The sequence below is a fragment of the Mycothermus thermophilus genome (assembly GCF_041956435.1).
Source record: "Mycothermus thermophilus strain CBS 625.91 unplaced genomic scaffold VTJ04scaffold_2, whole genome shotgun sequence".
In the NCBI taxonomy this organism is placed as follows: domain Eukaryota; kingdom Fungi; phylum Ascomycota; class Sordariomycetes; order Sordariales; family Chaetomiaceae; genus Mycothermus; species Mycothermus thermophilus.
The window spans coordinates 2,620,399-2,638,304 of NW_027191428.1; the positions used below are offsets into that span (position 1 = coordinate 2,620,399).

The window sequence follows — 17,906 nt, forward strand, 5'->3', positions numbered from 1 at the left end:
AAAAGAAAAAGAAAACTTAAAAAGGAAAGCAGGAAAGGTAAAAAAATGGATTAAAAGGATAGAAATAAAAGATCATTAATGGTAGAAGGAAAGGGAAAATGCATGACGTAGACCCTGGAACCCACGGTACATGTGAGGATCATCAACCGAACCCATGGTAAAGTCTCATATTTTACAGGCAAGACACGGATTGTTCTCACCCACGACCTGAGCTATAGGACTGTCTAACACGTATAGAAGCCCTCAAATCCTCCGTCGATTTATCCAATGCCGGCACGCTAAAAACCAAGAGCAAAGGCTTCGACTTCGCTGCTAAACGACTCTCCTCTCCCCGGTGTGGTTCTCGGGTCTTCTGACCATCATCAAATCGATGCGCTAGCCCCAACAATGAAGACAACCGCTTTCCAATTCCACCCACACTCGGCCCCGACTCACTCTCAAGGCTCAGGCTCGGGTTCTGACTCCTCGGGCTCCGACTCCGCCGGCTCTTCCGGCTCTTCTGGTTCCTCAGGTTCCGACTCTTCAGGCTTCCCTGTCTCTTCAGGATCGTTGGATGTCGAAGTTGGCGTTGGAGTGGTGGCGCTCTCCGTTTGACCCGGAGTGGGCTCGGTAGTGGTGGGTGTTGTGCTCTCTGGCTCTTGACTGGCTTGTGCTTCAGCATAGCACTCGCCATGAATCAGGGTCTGGTTGAGCATGATGGCGCCATCAGGCACACCCAGGTTTGCGATATAAAACCACATCAAGTGGCACATATCGGCAACGCTCAGTGCGCTAGAGCTCTGCACCGACCACCACGATGAGGCACTGCTGGCATACTCGGAGTATTCCGATAGCAGCTCTGTTGGAAGGGCCGTGGTGATTCCGCACCAGAGTGACTTGTCTGGATACGCGCAGGGTAAAGACATGGTTCCAGATGTCACGCATGTCTCCCGCAGGACCGAGGCAAATGAATTGATGGCTGTTCGGAGGCTGCCAGTTGGGCGCGGTGCGCTGGAAAAGAAGATGTCCTGCGCATCAATGGTATGGCAATTCCACGGATCTTCGTAGGTAATGCTTGGGTATGTAGTGGGAGCGACGATGGGGTGCGCTTGAGCCTGATCAGCCGAGATCGGGACGAGGGCGGTAACGGACGCTACAAAGGCGGCGATTACGCCGGGGAGGAGAGATGTTTTCATGATGTTTTGTTATATTCAGACAATGACAGTGCTGAGATATGTGATAGCAAATCGAGAACGGCGGAGGGCTGGAGTGTTTGAGTTCTCTCCGTCAGCAGGCCAAGGGATGTACATAGCTCTGACCTTACATCAACCAGACCGTCCATGGCGGGCTGCTGAAGTTCCTTAAAACTAGACATTCATTGCCCTGCGCGGCCCATGTCAGGTCAAGGTTGGTTGTTGGTCGAATGTCTCCACTGACCCCTGAGTTCATCACATGGTACATCCGGAAAACCTCGCGGTGCCTGGCGATCCATGGATGCATGGATGCAGGTTGGATTCCGCAGAACTAAGTAAAATCGAGACAGTGTGAATTCTGCGTACTATAGCTGAGTACGGAGTTACTGCCTAGGTACATACAGCACAGTAGTTAAGGTACCTTGCCTGCTCTCAGATCATGACGAGTATGGCGTGGCGAGTGCCCCTCACCCTGGAAGGGAACTTCGGCCGACGGGATGGCGACGCCCACACCCCACCGCGCACTGATAATCTACGCCAAGTCCCCTCTGGCATGTTGCGTCGCCACGCAATGTCTCAACAACCCTCACCCATCCTGCCAATCGAACCCCTCGTTAGGGAGTTTCTCCTCCATAACTCTTCGCGCCGCTCGCAAGCAGTCTTCTTTCCGGTAACGGTCCAGGTCAGGCCAGCCATGTTCGCGGAAGACGTCCCGAACCAGGGAAAGGGCCTCGAGAGTCTCGCTATCGTAGGCGAAAGTGTTCAGGTCGAACACCTCGGAGTAGCTCAAAGGGATCGTCCGCAGCTCCCTGAAGCAGTCCTTGAGAAGCTCAAAAAAATCCCTGACTGACCAAGCTGGGGATGTCCGCCACTCAGGGACCTCTTTCGGGGTCTCCTCTTCAGAGCAGTCTGGGTCGGACAAGTCGTCGAGGATAGGCTCCCGTGTCGGAGAGTCGAGGATTTTACCAGGGCAATCGAACCAGTAGATGACACCATGTTTCGTGTCGAGGAGGAATCTCTCGAAGTATGTCTCTATTGTGATGAGTCCTACCATGTGCGGTGGAACCAATCCCTTGTCCCAATCCCCATACGGCTCCGTCAAAATCCTCATGTCCTCGAAGTCCTTCGAGATATTGGTGCTGCGTTCGCAGTTGCGAATCAATACTGGCCATTTGTAGAACTCGCACATACAGGGTCCGGCATAAATCCTTGATCCGGTGTTCTCGTCATCTTGGATGTATGGCATGTGACGCAGAAGCTGAACGACGTCGTCGGTTTTGCCCAAGCCTCGAAGCCGCTCGGGGGTGATTTCGGGCCACCCGCCCTCGGGAGGGAGGTGAACGTAGGACTCGTCCAGGTACACCCTAGTCAAGAACTCAAAATAATCGCGGATGGCAGCAACCGTCTCCTCAAGGGAGTAGCTGACCTCGCTCAGACGCGGCATTTGTTGTTGATGAAGACTTGCGACGGTGAAAAAAGGTGTTATTGAAGGATGCTTGGGCGGGGAGGCGGGGGACAGCGGGACGCCGAAGGTCGTCGGTTTTAGGTATCACTAGCGCCGGTCGCGGAACTTGGATGTCACATCCGTTCTTTCCCCACCTAGCTAACTAGCACCAATGAGGACATGTTTTACGGTAGGTCAGGTACAAATAGGTCGACGGATAGGTCCGCGCTGCACGTGGCAAAGGCAACCGCCGAGTATTAAGCCAGCCTCTACGGAGCAATAGTGCCAATAATGAAGATCACAATGCAACGCTGTATGTACCAACATCACCAACTGAGGTTCCAGGAGCATAGAGCACATGTATACCTATACATCACATACTGTAAAGTATATGTGTCTCTGTTATCACGGGGTGTGATGTCGGGGTCAACTGCAACACCATGCCCCTGGGACGAGAGGGGGAACGTTTCCTTGGCCCTGTGTTAGCTCCTGTGAATGGATCGGGATTGGTCCTGCGAAGCGTGATTCCGGTCAGGACGCGGACGTGATCTGATCCCAGAGCCTTCGGGTGGTAAGAGCTGTGGTTCCATGAGCCCAAACCACTGTTCGCTCAGCTGTTGTGGGGTTGGGATTGTGGCGAAATTAGGGGGTATATACACCATTCGCATTCGGAACCGCTTAAACTATGTAATTACCTGGTTGCTTGATGGAGGGGCACTACGAGCAGTGCCCTCACGGGACTGCGAAGACATGTGTTTTTGGCTTGGTGGATGACTCTGTCTTGGGGGCGGGATGTCTCAGGGGTAAGCTCATATGAAGGCCTCAACCCAGTGCCAAACTTCGTGGTCGTGATGTCTCACCAGAAACACATCTCTCTTCATTTGTTTGCCTCGTTCATTGTAATCGAAAGATGTGGTCTAGAGCGAAGACTGGGACAGCGGCCCTCGCCTTGTGTGTCAACTTTGTGGACTCAGTCCTCTCTCTTGACAATACCATTCCCAATCCCGCCTTATCACGCAATGATCCAGAGCTGTTCGACTGCCCGTTGCCATGTGTGGAGTACGACAACATTCACACATGGACTCGATACTTCTCGGTCAGCCGCCTCGAGCGCTGCAACAAGCCCATGTTGCTCCAATTCTCGACCACGCAATTGCTGGATGACCCGGCCACCACCGTCCTCATCCGTGTTTGCACTCTGACATCGCCATCGGTGTCGGGGGACGTTCCTGAAGCTGGCTTGGTCGAGGTGGAAAACCCCAAGAAGTCTGAAGCTCTGTTCGACCCCAAACTGGACTCCGCTGCTTCTTGTGTCCTTGCGACGGCAGAGAGCGATGGCGACCTGCATGTGGCCATTTCCACTGGCGACAACTCCGGCGTAGAGGTTAGCGTTGCGGCCGGTCTCCTGGAGGGTATCAAGGCCTTCTTCGATGACCCTAACAACTGCGATGAGAACTTTGTCTTTGCCTGGCATAATGGGACAGTGGGGGCTGCCTACATTGGCGCTGCTCTTGGAAAGCCCAGCATTGTGTCAGCTCTCGACATCTTGGCCAACCACCTCCAGGACAATACCGCCTTCCTCTCCAACCTCACTGTCGCTCAGCTCTGCAGCAGCGAGCGGCAGCGGGACCGCAGCATCGGTATTGCCATTGACACGACGGCTGACCTTGCTGGACTCCAACGAACGGCACTGGGGTGGAGTCAGGGCGACTGCGTCGCCGTGGATGGGACTGAACTCCAGGCCACCAATGCAATCGACGGGCTGAAGATCTTTGAGATTGATGTCCTTCACTCCAGCAGCCCCCTTCGCAAGCGGGACACCTGCGATTATATCCAAGTCCAACCAGGGGATGGCTGTTGGGCCTTGGCTGATCGTTGCGGCATCTCGCTGAACGACTTCTACACTTACAACCCGGATCCCGACCTCTGTTCCACATTGGCAGTCGATGACTATGTGTGCTGCTCAGAAGGAGACCCGCACACACCGTCAGGACCACAACCCTTTCCGAACGGCACCTGCCAGTATATCCAAGTCCAGCCGGGCGAAGGCTGCTGGGATCTTTCCGTCAGGTGTGGCATCTCTCTCAACGACTTCTACGACAACAACCCTGATCCCAACCTCTGTTCGAACATCCTACCTGACGACTATGTTTGTTGCTCCTCAGGCACGCCCTACACGCCACCGCCGCCGGAGCCCCAACCGGACGGCACCTGTGCCACCCACCTCATCCAGAACGGCGACACGTGTGCCGAGTTGGCCAGGAGGTACCACGTCACCGTCGAGGATTTGGAGGACTGGAACGCCGGCAAGACATGGGCCTGGACCAACTGCAGCGGAATGCTCCTTGGCTACAACATGTGCATCAGTCCCGGCTACGCCCCGTTGCCGCCCCCTCAGATCGATGCCCAGTGCGGTCCGTTGGTTCCGGGCACTGAGCTCCCGAGCAACCGGAGCATTTCGCTCGCCGACCTGAATCCATGCCCCCTCAACGCCTGCTGCAGTAACTGGGGTTTCTGCGGTCCCTTTCCAGCCCACTGCGAGATTCACGCGCCAGAAGGGGGCGGCCCGGGAAGCAAGCTGCCTGGATACATGAGCACTTGCGTTTCAAACTGCGGCACGGACATCAAGGTCAACGGTCCAGCTCCTGCGTCCTTCCAGAGGGTCGGCTACTACCAGTCGTACAACTTTGGTCGCCCATGCCTTTGGATGAGCGCTAAGTATGCCAACCCTGGCGGAGCTTACACACACCTTCACTGGGCTTTTGCCGAGATCGACCCTAATGGCTGGCATGTGGTCATCAACGATCCGTACGGCCAGTGGGAGGATTTCAAGGCTCTGACGGGCGTAAAGAAAATCATCGCGTTTGGCGGCTGGGCCTACTCAACGGAGCCGGCGACCTACAACATTCTCCGCCAGGCAATTATCGACCACGCGGACGATTTCACGCAGAACATCGCCGAGTTCCTCGAGGATGAGGGTCTCGATGGTGTTGACATTGACTGGGAGTACCCTGGTATAAGATTCCTGACTTCCCGCCGCATGGCCGCTTCATCTCGCTCACCCGTAAACCCTTATGACCTCTAGGCACCTGACATCTATGTCAATGGCCAACCCATTGGCCAGGAGACCGACGGCGCCAACTACAAAGACTTCCTCACGCTGTTGAAGTCAAGAGTTGGCTCGACCAAATCGGTGTCAATCTGTGCCCCAGCCTCGTACTGGTACCTGAAGGCCTACCTCATTGCTGAAATCGCGGACGAGATCGATTACATCGTCTACATGACGTACGACTTGCATGGGCAGTGGGACTATGGCAACGTCAACGCCTTCGACTCATGTCCCTCTGGGAAGTGCATCAGGAGTCATGGTGGGTCCCCTATACCTCTGTAACTCTGGAGGTCTTGAAGACATGGGAGCATCAGCTGACGACATGAAAACAGTCAACTTGACGGAGACGCGGACCGCATTGTCCATCAGTTTGTGACCCCTATTCCTCGACCTTTTGATCATCCATGATGCTAACTGGCGTCTCAGTTACCAAAGCTGGTGTACCGAACAGGAAGGTCTTTGTCGGCGAGGCCAGTTACGGTCGCTCGTTTCACATGGCTGATCCCGAGTGCTGGGGTCCGATGTGCGACTTCACTGGCACCAGGATGGAGTCCGACGCAACGCCAGGGAGATGTACCAATACGGCTGGATACATTTCGATGGCCGAGGTCTACGAAATTCTCAAGTACAACGGCAGCTTTGCGGAATTGTTTTATGATGATTCCTCTGACAGTGACATCATGTTGTACAACGGTTCGTCCTTCCCTGTCTCTGGTCTTTTAATGTATTATTGACATCGGACGTCAGGGGACTATATCAGTTTCATGTCGCCTGGGATCAAGGAAACGCGCCGAGAAGAGTGGCAGGATTTGCATTTTGCGGGTACCGTGGACTGGGCTGTAGACCTCCAGCGCTTTGGCGAAGACGATATGAACGCGACTGCCACGAGGCCCGTCGATGAGAATGGCGAGGGTTGTATCCATGGAGATGATCTCACCTTGAACTCTGACGATCTTTGCGTTTTTTCATGTCGACTGGGCTTCTGCCCGGAGCTCCTGTGCGAATGCACGGAGGTCGGCGAGTTGAACCCTCTCCCACCGGAGAAGTCGGTCAACATCAGCGACATCATCGCCCGTGACGAGGACGACATCACACTGACCCAGCTCTGTCGCTTTGCCTGCAAGTACGGCTATTGTCCCGGCTCTGTTTGCACGACCCGCCCACAAATCGAGACTGTGCAGGACATTCCGAAGGAACGTTTGCCCGACTTCAAAGAACAGTTCAAAAACCAGTGCACCATCTCGGATGACCCCAAGTACAGAGAAGCCTGGGAGATACAGTGTCGAAATGTCTGCCGAGACGTCCTCGAGCAGGCCGAAAGAGAGGGCAGGACGACCAACTACGGCTGCGTCGGTATCTACCCGCTCGATGACCCAGACCCTTGGTATGTTCAGGATATCACTGGGGTGAGATATATCATGGGCAATTGCAGTTGTGACAACTGGCTTGCGAACGAGTTTGCCAACATGATTCTTGAAGCACTGCCTGCTATTGGTCAGATAGGGTACGTGTTGACACTGAGCAAGCCGCCCCCCTTTCCCCTCCTCCCCCCCAAAACAACAACAACAACAACAACAACAACAACAACAGCAAGATATACATATATACCTATATATATTTTAGCAACCATCGTACTGACAACATTCGAGTTGCGGTATTTTGATGTCATCCTTCCGTTCAATCCTCAAGCTTGGCTTGAATTTCTTTACTGGTGGTGCTGGCAGAGCAATTGACGCCGGCTCGGGTAGGTGATCATCACACTTTGCAATATCCATGGACCCCTGAACCCAAAGGGCCAATTCCTCATGTATGCTAATGCTAACCCCGGCTATTAGATATGCTTCTCTCGGCTGCTCAAATGGCTTCATACCTCTATGATGAGGAAGAGGACCCTGCAGGAGCCTTCGAATGGTGGCTGCTGCCGTGTGGCGGAAGCACCCTTGTGCCGCAGGACGTCAGAGATGTGTTCGACATTCTGACATCGATTGGCGATTTTGGGGGTTCGAGCTCCTTTAAGCCGCCAAAGAATCTAGGAAAAGGCTCGGGGAGGAAGGGTGACGACGGCAACCCGACCGGAAGTGCCAGATCCGTGTCCCGACCATCACCCACCAGAACATCGTCGGCGTGCCTACCGACGACGACAAGACACAGTAGCCAGAAGAACATTGTCTCTGTCATAACATGCAACTCAAAATCCCAGACCATAACGACTGTCTACGTCGCCACCTCCGTTACTCCGGCAGCCACCGCGACAACATCCTACGTCAGGAGGGTGTGCTTGGAGAGGTGGTCTCAGGCATGCTATCACTACAGCTCGGCAATCTCGAGACACCCGGATTGGGCTGAGCTTCCATGTCCGGCGGTAGCAATGACGACTAGCAAAGATCGCGGGAGTGGTGGGAGGGCAACAAGAGTTTGGTTCAGCCAACATAGCGGCAAGGGGTGGCAGAGCCCGGAACATCGCCCATACACCAAAGACTGCGCTAGGGACGAATACCCCCCTGTGTATCTGCTGGACAAAAGTCACACAGCGATGATCAAAGGCGGTATTGATTGGACCGGACAAGCGATCCGCTATCTGCCTGGCGGCGAGAATTCGGGTGCGGGAAGCATGTGGAAGGGGATGTGTTTCCTGCCCCATTTCAACAACATGCCCAACCACGAATTAATCTCGAGAGTCGTGAACGGTGTCTCCACGAAAATAGTGCCAAGGGGCACCGTGACCACAATTGAGGCCATGATCATCGTCGACGTCCATCCTGTGTTCACGATCACAAGCTGGGAGCACACGCTCATTAAATCACTGACCAATGACGGCCTCAATGACAACGGCTGTTGGCCAAGCGATTACGCCCCCCTTGACCCTGGGTTTGCGCTCCTGACGTTCGACCCATACTACGGGTTCCCGACCCCCACGCCACCTCCGTACAATTACCGGCTCCCTATACCGACGGCGACCAGCACAGCGACTACGACACCGTAACATGTGCAACATGTGAGTCTGGACGTTGGTAAACCAAGAAAGGGGCGGCGACGGCAGGATGAGACTGAACATGGCAAGATGTATGTTAGATGTTCTTCCTCGATTTGGATGTGAGGACCAGTTTGGGTTGTAGCAAGCTGCAGGTAGGTGAACGATGTTGCAAGCCAGTCAAAGGTTGTTGTGTTTCATTGTGACCAAGCAGACCCTTAGTTTCAAGTTCTGAGTGTGGATCCATTGTCCTTGCATGTATTACGGGAGATCAAGACATTGTTAATTGTGTAGAGCGCTTTTGGACCTGGCACTCCCAGACAGTTGTTGAAGATACAAGGACATTCAGCAACAAACTTCTAGCTCGAGACTACCTCCAGAAACGAAACAAAACTAACGCCTAACAACACTCTCTTAACTTTCACTTTTCTTATTTCTCATTTCCTCTTTTTTTATTATTATTTTCTTTTTTTCTTCCTTATTTTCTTTTTTCTTTTCTTTCTTTCTTTCTTTTTTTTTTTATTTTTCGTTTTGTCTTCTTTCTCTTTCTTCTTTTTTTCTTTGTCTTCTCCTTTCCTTTTTCCTTTTCTCCTTTTTCTTTTCTGTTTTTTCCCTTCGGAAAACCTGAGATTCCCGTCACTTCGGAGGCACAAAAAACAGATAAAAGGTGCAAGAAAAGTCGGTGGAAACGATACTTGAAACGAACACCACAAATTGAGTCCACTTTCACACTTAAATGAAGCCGTTCCCATTCCAGCAGAGGAACTGGAAGGCACCTCCGTAACTCCACCCCCCTCCACCCATAGGTAATATTTCCTCCAGTTGCACTGATAGCAAGTAACCTTCGTTTTCTGTTCTAGACCCAGAGTTTTGCCCTGCTGTCTACGATGTGATCGCCATGGCGGCACGAGCATCCGTGGTGAAACAACGCTTGACTACAATGTACGTTGGGGTGCCAAACGAGTACATCAATTGGAAAACTGGGAATCACTCTCTGTGTAGTCCGAGTTAGAGGGTGTGATCAACAAGGGCGAGACTTTGGAACCATCGAGGAGCTGGAGCTATTGCAAGGCGGGGGGGCACCACGAAGTGAGCATAATTCCTGGGTACCCAAACAGCTGTATTATACTAATTCTGAGAGCAGAAGATTGTGGCCAGCCCGGTTGTCATGAAGGAACCTGACGAGGCCTACGAGAAGCCTCTTGCCCGCATCCTTCGACTGAACAAGAATACAATGTCTTGGACAGGGTATGGGAAGACTCGTTCAACTGAACTAGACTTGGAACTTAGGGCATTCAACCACAAATGCTCCATTTTGATATTTTGTACGCCTCTATGTACCTGCCCATGCCGGCCCGCCCATTCATTACTTCATCATGTCGTATATGAGATCCTGAGAGCCCCTCTAAGGATTCGAAATGCAGAAGTTACACATCTATACCGATAACCCCAAGTCCATGCATATCGCGTGTACATAAAATCCACAAGCCCAGCGTGGAACGCGAAACAGGCCCCTTTCCCAGTGTCCCTAGGAGTCGCAAACACTCCGACACCCGCTTCTCCAGGTCCTTTTCGTTACACCTTTTCTTCCATGCCTTTCGTCCTCTGCCACCACCCGCTCAACACATCCTCTTTAAACCTCTCCCACCAACCCCTATTCAACCGTCGGCTCAGCTCCATGAAATCATGCATCTCTCCCCAGCAATCCCTGCCCCACTCACACCCGGCCATGTTCACCAAGAAGTCCCGATCCTTCTCATCGTAGTGAAACCTCGCATCGCGGCCGTTCTCCGCACACGCCCCCTCAGGAAACGAGTTGATCATGCGCTGCGGCAAAAAAGCCGTATGCTTTCTGATCCACGGATGCGCCGCATACAACTCTTCTAGGGAGTCTTGTTCCTTGTGCGGCCACTCCATGTGCCTTTGCTCGTAGGCTACCGGGTCCCACCAGATGTCGAGCAGACGATCGGTCCACTCGCTGCGACGGAGGAAGAACGAGCCCAAGTTGAAACCGGAGCAGTCTTGAGAGAGCAGGAGGTGGATAGATTCAGGCTTTCCGTCACCCACAGGGCTGCGCGACTCTTCGTCGAGGTACGAGTCGGTGAAGGGATGAGAGATGTTGAGCGGATTGTACTCATTGATGTCGCGGTAGACGTGGGAAGCGAGGTCGTTGAAAATGTGGAGCTGCAGGGAGACACTGGGCTCCATGATGAAGGTATTAAGATCGAGCCACCAGAACCTAAGAGATGTTAGAGAGCTGGTATCAAAAAAGCGAGGAGAGTCTTACCACTCAGCCTTGGGATACTTCTTCATGGTGTTCCGCATGAAGTCGACCCGCTCCCAGCCTTCGCGCCACTCGTGGGCATAGCGCTTCTTGGTCCTCATGTCCACAATCTCGAGGTCATAGCCCCAACGGCGAGCATACTCCTTTTTGTTTCGCACCGAATTGCGTTCAATAGCCCATTCCCTTGCCCCCTTCCAGTCCATAACGCCTCCACCCACATTGGCTCCCAATACTATGACGAACTTTTCACCGCCGCTGCCAAACCATGTTGAGCGCCGCCACCTGTACAGGAATGCTGTCACTGGCGTTAGAGCGATGAACCCATCAAATCCAGAGGGTGATGAAAAGAAGGGTACTTACGGCTGTTGAAGAAGACGAGGAGGAAAACTGAGAACAACAGCAGGAATAGCAGTTGCATCTTCAGTTTCCTCCCCATGCGGCCTAAGATGCCGCGTATCCTCCCCAAGAGGGTGGCATTTTGAGCCGACCACCTCCCTCGACCGAGTTTCTCCTTGTCAGCATAGTACGGGCTGGAGTTAAAACGCGGAAGGCTGTTGGATAGACGGCGCATGTGGCGTCCGAGGAAGCTTTGTGTCCTTGTCGAGAACGACGGGTACCCGTTGCCATTGCCGCCACCATATCCTCCACCATTCCGACCTGACCTTGATAACTGCCACATGACTGGTGTTCCGCTGAAGGATCTCGAAGGGCTCGATCGTCCGTCGGTCATGTCGAGACCTGGGCTGGACCAGCCGCCGCCGGGAATGGGAGATGGACTTCGGGATAAAGACATGGGAGTGTTCGGGGTACCTAAGACGGAGGAGAGCAAATGAAGGCCTATGTGTTAGCAACACGAGATCAAAAAGTCCTGAGCCGGGTGGTACACGGCAGGCAGGTCGGGGCGCGGGAAGCTGCAGATACCCGGAATACGTGGGACGGAAAGAGGGAGGGCAAGAGACTCCGGGATGAGACGGAGGCGCGTGCTGTGTAAGCGTACCTGGAATGGGTGAGAGGGGCCCGAGAGGCTGATGAAGCGGGTGCACTCCAAGATACTGGCTATCGCCCAATCGGAAGGAGGGCGGGGGAGCAGTCGCAGAAGAACGGCGACGGTGATTGTTTCGTGCGGGACGGTCGCTGAAGGACGACGTCGCACTTCCAAACTTGAAGAACGCCAGTTTGTAGGTTGGTGGCTTCCTTGTGGCTGTGACGCCGCGCAGGAAGCCAAGCGCACAATGGAGGGAGAGTCGGGAGAAAGGTTGAAGATGGGGACCGGGGGCAGGCCAGGCGTGTCACGGGGTGTTGGCGTCAGATGGGATGAAGGGGAAGTGTAAGATGGGTTGATTCAAGCCGCGTCACCTGGAGCGCCGTGGCATCGGTCGTTGTCGTCGCAGGATGGGACTGTTTGAGATGTGGAACTTGAGATGAGGTCGGAGGCCGAAAAGTCGGGATGGAGAACGACAGATGTTGGCGACAGACTCGGGGGACACAAAATTGACAATTGAATTGGCGGACAAGTGGGAATGACAATCGGGGAGATAAAAGTCGGGTTCCTAGCCATCAGGGAAAGCACAATGGATTTTGGAGAAGTGTCAGTCGCATCACGATTGAGACCCGACAATGGAGGTCCACGGGTGGACATCAAGGTGCCACCTGTTGATTGGAGGTTTGCTTCCAGGTTAGGGAGCCCCTGGTCCTCATGTCTGGAACACGTCTGGAAGGGGCAAGTCCAGGGTTCCAGGTTCCCCGGGTTCGCCTAGCCAAGCTTTGGCTTTGTGGTGGACCCCAACGGCTGGCTGCGGCCTCTGGGCACAGGCAGCTCCAACAGCGTGGAACGGCATTCTCAGCTGTGCCGCGGAGGCTGCAGCTGGAGAGCAACCAAGGCGACCCCGATCGGGGGCCAGCTTTCTGTGGAGGTGGTTTTTGGGATCAAGGAAACCAGTGGAGCTGCATGACAGGCCCAAAGAAGAATCTTACCTATCACATAGCATCCCGTCCCGATGGCAAAGGTACGAGTATTGACCTAATTGACTCAGGTCTGCTACTAGTAGTACTATGGCTTACACAGTAGGTATGCAAGGACGGGAGGCCTGCACTCTGCAACTTCCATCGCCTCACGTCTTGACTGTGTCCGCAGAATGACCTCCGTGGCACGTGCTGTACATCAGGTACTTAGTCTTACATGCTCCCAGTTGCTGAAGATGATGAGAATCCTTGAAGGAGTGTCACCACTTTCTCCCAGGAACCAAGAGCATTCGGTTCACATTGTTTCCAAACACCTTGAACGCAAGTGCACCTCCGGGTTCCTCTCATGGATCAATCTCAGGCGGCTCGACCACTCTATCTTCCCTGGGTTGCTCCCGCAGGGCGGGAGCCGCTGTGGTGGGTCCCGGCTTGCTGCCATCCATCCAACGGTCTTGGCAACGGGATCGGCGACGGTGGATATAGCAAGACATTGACAACAAACACACGACTCCGACTCAGGACATGAAGGAATATTTCAGCTTCGACCTCATTAAGTAGGTATTTGACTCCTACTGTACGTGATGCAGCTGCAGTCCATACAAACTCGACCTCATGCCTCTGCCACTGCTCCCAGCTCCGCAACACATCAACTCAAGTTGAAGCACGAAAGGTCCCCTTGTCTCTGATTGGCGGCCGCAGCATCGGGCCACTCGGAACCAGCGACCAATCACAGCACGACCCAAGGCTTGGCCGGCGGCTCGCGGCGTCCACACAGCGCTTATTCCAACGCCCAAACATCGCGAGACATGGCCACTGGACGGCAGTTCAGCCATAGAGAGCCCTCGTCTTGACAAACTGCTCGCCCTAGACATGGGCTCCCGCTAGCTTGCCATCCAACCAGCCTTGTCCCGCCCATTCATTGGCGACGCGGCGGCTGGCGGCTGCGGCAGGAATGATCATGGAGACGACAGAGGGGAGCGATGGATTGAGCCGATAAGTGAGTGCGTCCGGAGAGACGAGGCCCGGGGAGGATGGAGGGGCACGAGAATGCGCGACACGTGGATGGTTTGGAGTCATGCTTCTTCTTTTCTCCTTCTTCTCTTTGTTTTAGTCCTAGTTGGCTATTCTTAACCTGCACCTTTCTTTGATCTTTGTTCCTCACCTCCGTCCCTATTGTCTGGGCTGGCTCGCGCCTTTGAACCTCTCGTGACACGCCAGACCTAGGTGACTTTATTCTGGACACACTCCATAGTCCCCTAATTGGTTCTTTGTTTTGACATCACGATCTCTGCTCTGTTCCCGAAGACTTGTTCACGTGGCTGCGCTGCCTATTGTTCGTTCGTTCGACCACCTTGCCGTCGATTTCTCCCTCGAGTCCCAACTTCAACTCTCAGATTTACAATCAACAAACAACTCCAAAGAACCAACAATACAATACCAACCTAATCGGATCTACATTAGAGCAATGAACAACACAAGGCCACTCCCGGCTGCCATTGGCAGCAACTTATCAGCGAACACCAAGGAGGAGTGGGAAGACTGGACCGATGATGAAGTTGAGACGCCCGAGACAGCCCAACAGGACTCCCAGAATAATGTTGCTGCGGTGGCCCCGGCTGCGGGACAGTCGAGGCTCTCACTATCCCAGAGGACATCACTGTCGACCTTGAGCAAATTACAGAGGATGAAGTCGCGCCAGAGGCAAAAGGCCCGGAATGAACTGCTCGGTATCAAGGTGGTCACCGATTTGGACAAGCTCTGGGAGCAACAAAAACGGCAGAGGCGAATGTCCGAAAGGCGCCAGACTCGTACTGGCAAGTTTGTCGACCTTGCGGCTCTGAGGGCTCTCGAGGGCTCACCATCCGACGAATCTATCGGCACCCTCGCTTGGATCCGCAATCGCCCATCCAAGAAGACGCGCGTTGAGCAGTTGGCCTCCGAAGCCGCGCAACCTCCCGACTTGTCGCCGAGCGCCCGGCCGATTGTCATTGGGTTTGAAATGCCCGCCGACTCTGATGTGGTAATCACCCCATCGACTGCCGTCGTCGAGACTCCCGCCGTCGATTTTTCAGTGTACTCCAGGAGGCCAGCGCCAACACCGGCACCAGCACCTGTTACTTCACCAGGTCAGCCTGTCTCGGCCTGGTCTCCTGATACTGAGGATGCCATGTCCCCCGAGTCCGCTTTGGACAGCAGGATTGTACCAGCAGTCCCATCAATCCCCCAACAGTACCGGGTAGCGGACGTAAAAAAGGAACCCGAAAGCGCGGTAACTCCCATCTATGTCGATGAAGACGATGACATGTCCACACCGGTCACTCTCTTTGAAGAAGATGGTAGCCCAGTGGCCACGCGGCGATCACTTCGAGTCAACAAAGGAACCCAACGAACGGCCACCATGGTCAGCTCTCGGTCTCAAGGTTGGTGGGACCAGGTGACTTCACCTTTTGAAGCTCCTACGCCACAAAGTGCAACGAGCCAGCAATCTCCCAATATGAGTCAGGCATGGTGGAAAGAGGTCGATAAAAAGAACCCTTTTCCTCAAACCATCCGCGAGTTGGAGTCGGAATCTGAGGCCGAGTCTTCGACCGCTGCGCAGGTCGCCGCGAAGAAGCAGTCACAAGCAGAACCTTATCGCCGGATACCCGAGATTGTGGTTCAAAGGGTTTCGTCCGAAACGCCTGCATCTTCTTCCTCTTCTTCGTCAGCGCCAACAAAAATCCAGGAAAAGCCCACACAACAATCAATGCCACAATCCGAGAAGCCACACAGCGCGGCGGATTCTTCTACTCCTTCACCACCACCACCACCTCCTCCTCCTCCTCCTGCTGCCGCCGCTATTTTCGCTGATCGCGCTGCCACTCCTGACCTAGGCACACCACCACCCTACTCTCCTCCCTCCAACAATCACCGACTTCAACAATCGCAACCCCACTACCGCGCCGTGTTCCCCCCAGACCATCCACTAGCAAACCTGCACCCAGGCTCGCCAGGTCTCGCCAACACCATGACTTCACAAAGCGCAATCCATCTCAGCGATGTTCCACTCACGCCCGCTCCGCTTCCCGACCGGCCACTCGGCTCGTTCGTTCCTGGAGACCACTTTACGCCTGTGACGGGGTATGGCCCCAGGCAAGATGCCGAACGCCGCCGCCGCCGCCACGAGAAGGAGGACTTTGTTGCCTGGCGCGCTAGTCGCTGCGGCTTCGGCGCCTGCTTCGGCCGGCCTGGTCGCGAAGGTCGCAAACGCCGGAGGATTTGCTTCGGTGTGTGCGCCGCCATTCTTCTCGTCCTTGTCGGTGTCGGTGTGGCGCTCGGGATTCTGCTCACTCGCCGCGCCAATAGCGCACCGGCTGAGCAACCCTCTCGCTTCGTCAACGTCACCGGCTTCCCTCCGGTTCCCACCGGCGTCTCGACCGTTATTGCGCCCGACTCCAAGTCCGTTACGGCCTGCGTCCAACCGCCGACGTTGTGGACATGCGCTTTGCCAAAGGAACAGCATGAGACGGGAACCACACCGGGTTTCGGGCCCGACCAGCCGCCGTTCATCATCCAGATCCAGTACGACAGCGATCCGAAACAGCTGTGGCGGTTGTCAAGCGGCGATTTGCCGACGATCCCATCGACCGTCAAACCCAACCCTCCCCCTCCGAGCCTTCGCGAGATGTTCTTCCTCGGCAACACCACTGACGGCGTCGTCTCTGCTGACAAGGCCGGTGAACCCACCCCATTCTTCATCAGCATCCTCCGCTCCGTTAACGACACTGTCGGTCCCGACCTTCTCAGTCCCGAGAAAAAGAAACGCTCGCTCACCGACTGGGCCGCTCCGATCCTCAACCGCCTCCTCGTCCCGCGCCAAAACTCGTCGCAGTCCCTCCCGCCCGTCCTCAACGTCAGCGCCATCGCCCCGCCTCCCGATCTCGACCCGGACGGCAGCGGTCGCGGCGCCCCGGCCGTCCTCCTCCCCTTCCCGACCCAGCAACCCCTCCGCCTCTACGACAAGGGCCTCCCAACCGAGCGCCTCGCCTTCTACAGCTACTACAACAAGACGACGTACGTGCGCAGCATCGAGTCCATCACGGGCGACGGCCCCGGTGCGAAGCCGGTGCAGGAGGACCTTAATGGCGGCAGCCTGCGCTCCGAGGCGCGGTTCCTGGTGACGTGGCTGTTTGTGCGGTACAAGATAGAGATTTGGACGCGCGCGACGGGTACGCTTGACGGGAGCAACGATCGCACCGGGCCCAGCACGGCGAGGCTGTTGACCGGCCGCGTCGGGACCAGCGACGACACCCAGCCGGGCACGTTCCCGTACCCGATCACCATCACGCTGGATACCCACGGCGGACCGTTCGGGAAGAAGTTTGCGTTTACCCGCGCGGTGGATGAGAGGCAGCGGATTGTGCTCAGCGACACCAAGTTTCTGCTGAACCGCATGAATACGACAGGGGATCATGCCAATCCGGCGAACTTTTTTGATGAGAGCTTGGGCGGGATGGATGGTGGCACAGGAGGGTGCAAGTGCGAGTACAAGAACTTCGTCGGGGTGGTGAATGGGAGGGGATAGATGCAGACGGGACCCTGATTTGCCATTTCTTTCTTTTGTTTTGATTCATGTTTATGGCATTTGAAAACGTGCATTTTGCAGGGACGATACCACGGACAATCATCATCCAGCATCCGCATCATCGATGGGAAAGATGGGAAGGGCATGGAAAATTGCATGGACTTCAAGATGGCGCCGAGTCATATAGATAGAAAATCGGAGCCAGTAATAAAGTCATGGATTAAGTCAGAGTTCAACAACACCTAAACATAGTACGTCTTGAAAATATGAAAACGGCTTGTGACCTCGTGATGTTGGTGTTGGTGTTGAACTCGATGTCGTCCAAAGTGAGGTTGATGCCAGTTGGCAGCAGCTGACGGCAGTTGCTACAAGGCCTGAAATTTCCCGTGAACCTTGATGG

At 54.7% G+C, this 17,906-nt stretch overlaps 5 protein-coding genes across 5 annotated transcripts; 2 read left to right on the plus strand and 3 right to left on the minus strand.

Annotated features, from left to right (window-relative positions):
• Nucleotides 1–437: 437 nt before the first annotated feature.
• VTJ04DRAFT_3119 (uncharacterized protein) lies at nucleotides 438–1,175 on the minus strand (the record flags this gene model as incomplete). Its single annotated transcript, XM_069360984.1, has 1 exon — nucleotides 438–1,175. One exon carries the CDS (start codon nucleotides 1,173–1,175, stop codon nucleotides 438–440), a length of 738 nt encoding a protein of 245 aa, XP_069221640.1.
• Nucleotides 1,176–1,758: 583 nt separating this feature from the next.
• On the minus strand, nucleotides 1,759–2,616 carry VTJ04DRAFT_3120 (uncharacterized protein; the record flags this gene model as incomplete). The annotated part of the gene is made up of 1 exon (XM_069360986.1): nucleotides 1,759–2,616. One exon carries the CDS (start codon nucleotides 2,614–2,616, stop codon nucleotides 1,759–1,761), a length of 858 nt encoding a protein of 285 aa, XP_069221641.1.
• Nucleotides 2,617–3,526: 910 nt separating this feature from the next.
• Nucleotides 3,527–8,708, plus strand: VTJ04DRAFT_3121 (uncharacterized protein; the record flags this gene model as incomplete). Its single annotated transcript, XM_069360987.1, has 8 exons — nucleotides 3,527–5,680; nucleotides 5,741–5,984; nucleotides 6,058–6,093; nucleotides 6,152–6,418; nucleotides 6,473–7,109; nucleotides 7,158–7,229; nucleotides 7,375–7,469; nucleotides 7,561–8,708. 8 exons carry the CDS (start codon nucleotides 3,527–3,529, stop codon nucleotides 8,706–8,708), a joined length of 4,653 nt encoding a protein of 1,550 aa, XP_069221642.1.
• A 1,563-nt stretch (nucleotides 8,709–10,271) lies between these two features.
• Nucleotides 10,272–11,659, minus strand: VTJ04DRAFT_3122 (uncharacterized protein; the record flags this gene model as incomplete). The annotated part of the gene is made up of 3 exons (XM_069360988.1): nucleotides 10,272–10,935; nucleotides 10,984–11,275; nucleotides 11,341–11,659. The coding sequence occupies 3 exons, from the start codon at nucleotides 11,657–11,659 to the stop codon at nucleotides 10,272–10,274; spliced, it is 1,275 nt and encodes a 424-aa protein (XP_069221643.1).
• Nucleotides 11,660–14,407: 2,748 nt separating this feature from the next.
• Nucleotides 14,408–17,506, plus strand: VTJ04DRAFT_3123 (uncharacterized protein; the record flags this gene model as incomplete). The annotated part of the gene is made up of 1 exon (XM_069360989.1): nucleotides 14,408–17,506. One exon carries the CDS (start codon nucleotides 14,408–14,410, stop codon nucleotides 17,504–17,506), a length of 3,099 nt encoding a protein of 1,032 aa, XP_069221644.1.
• Nucleotides 17,507–17,906: the final 400 nt, after the last annotated feature.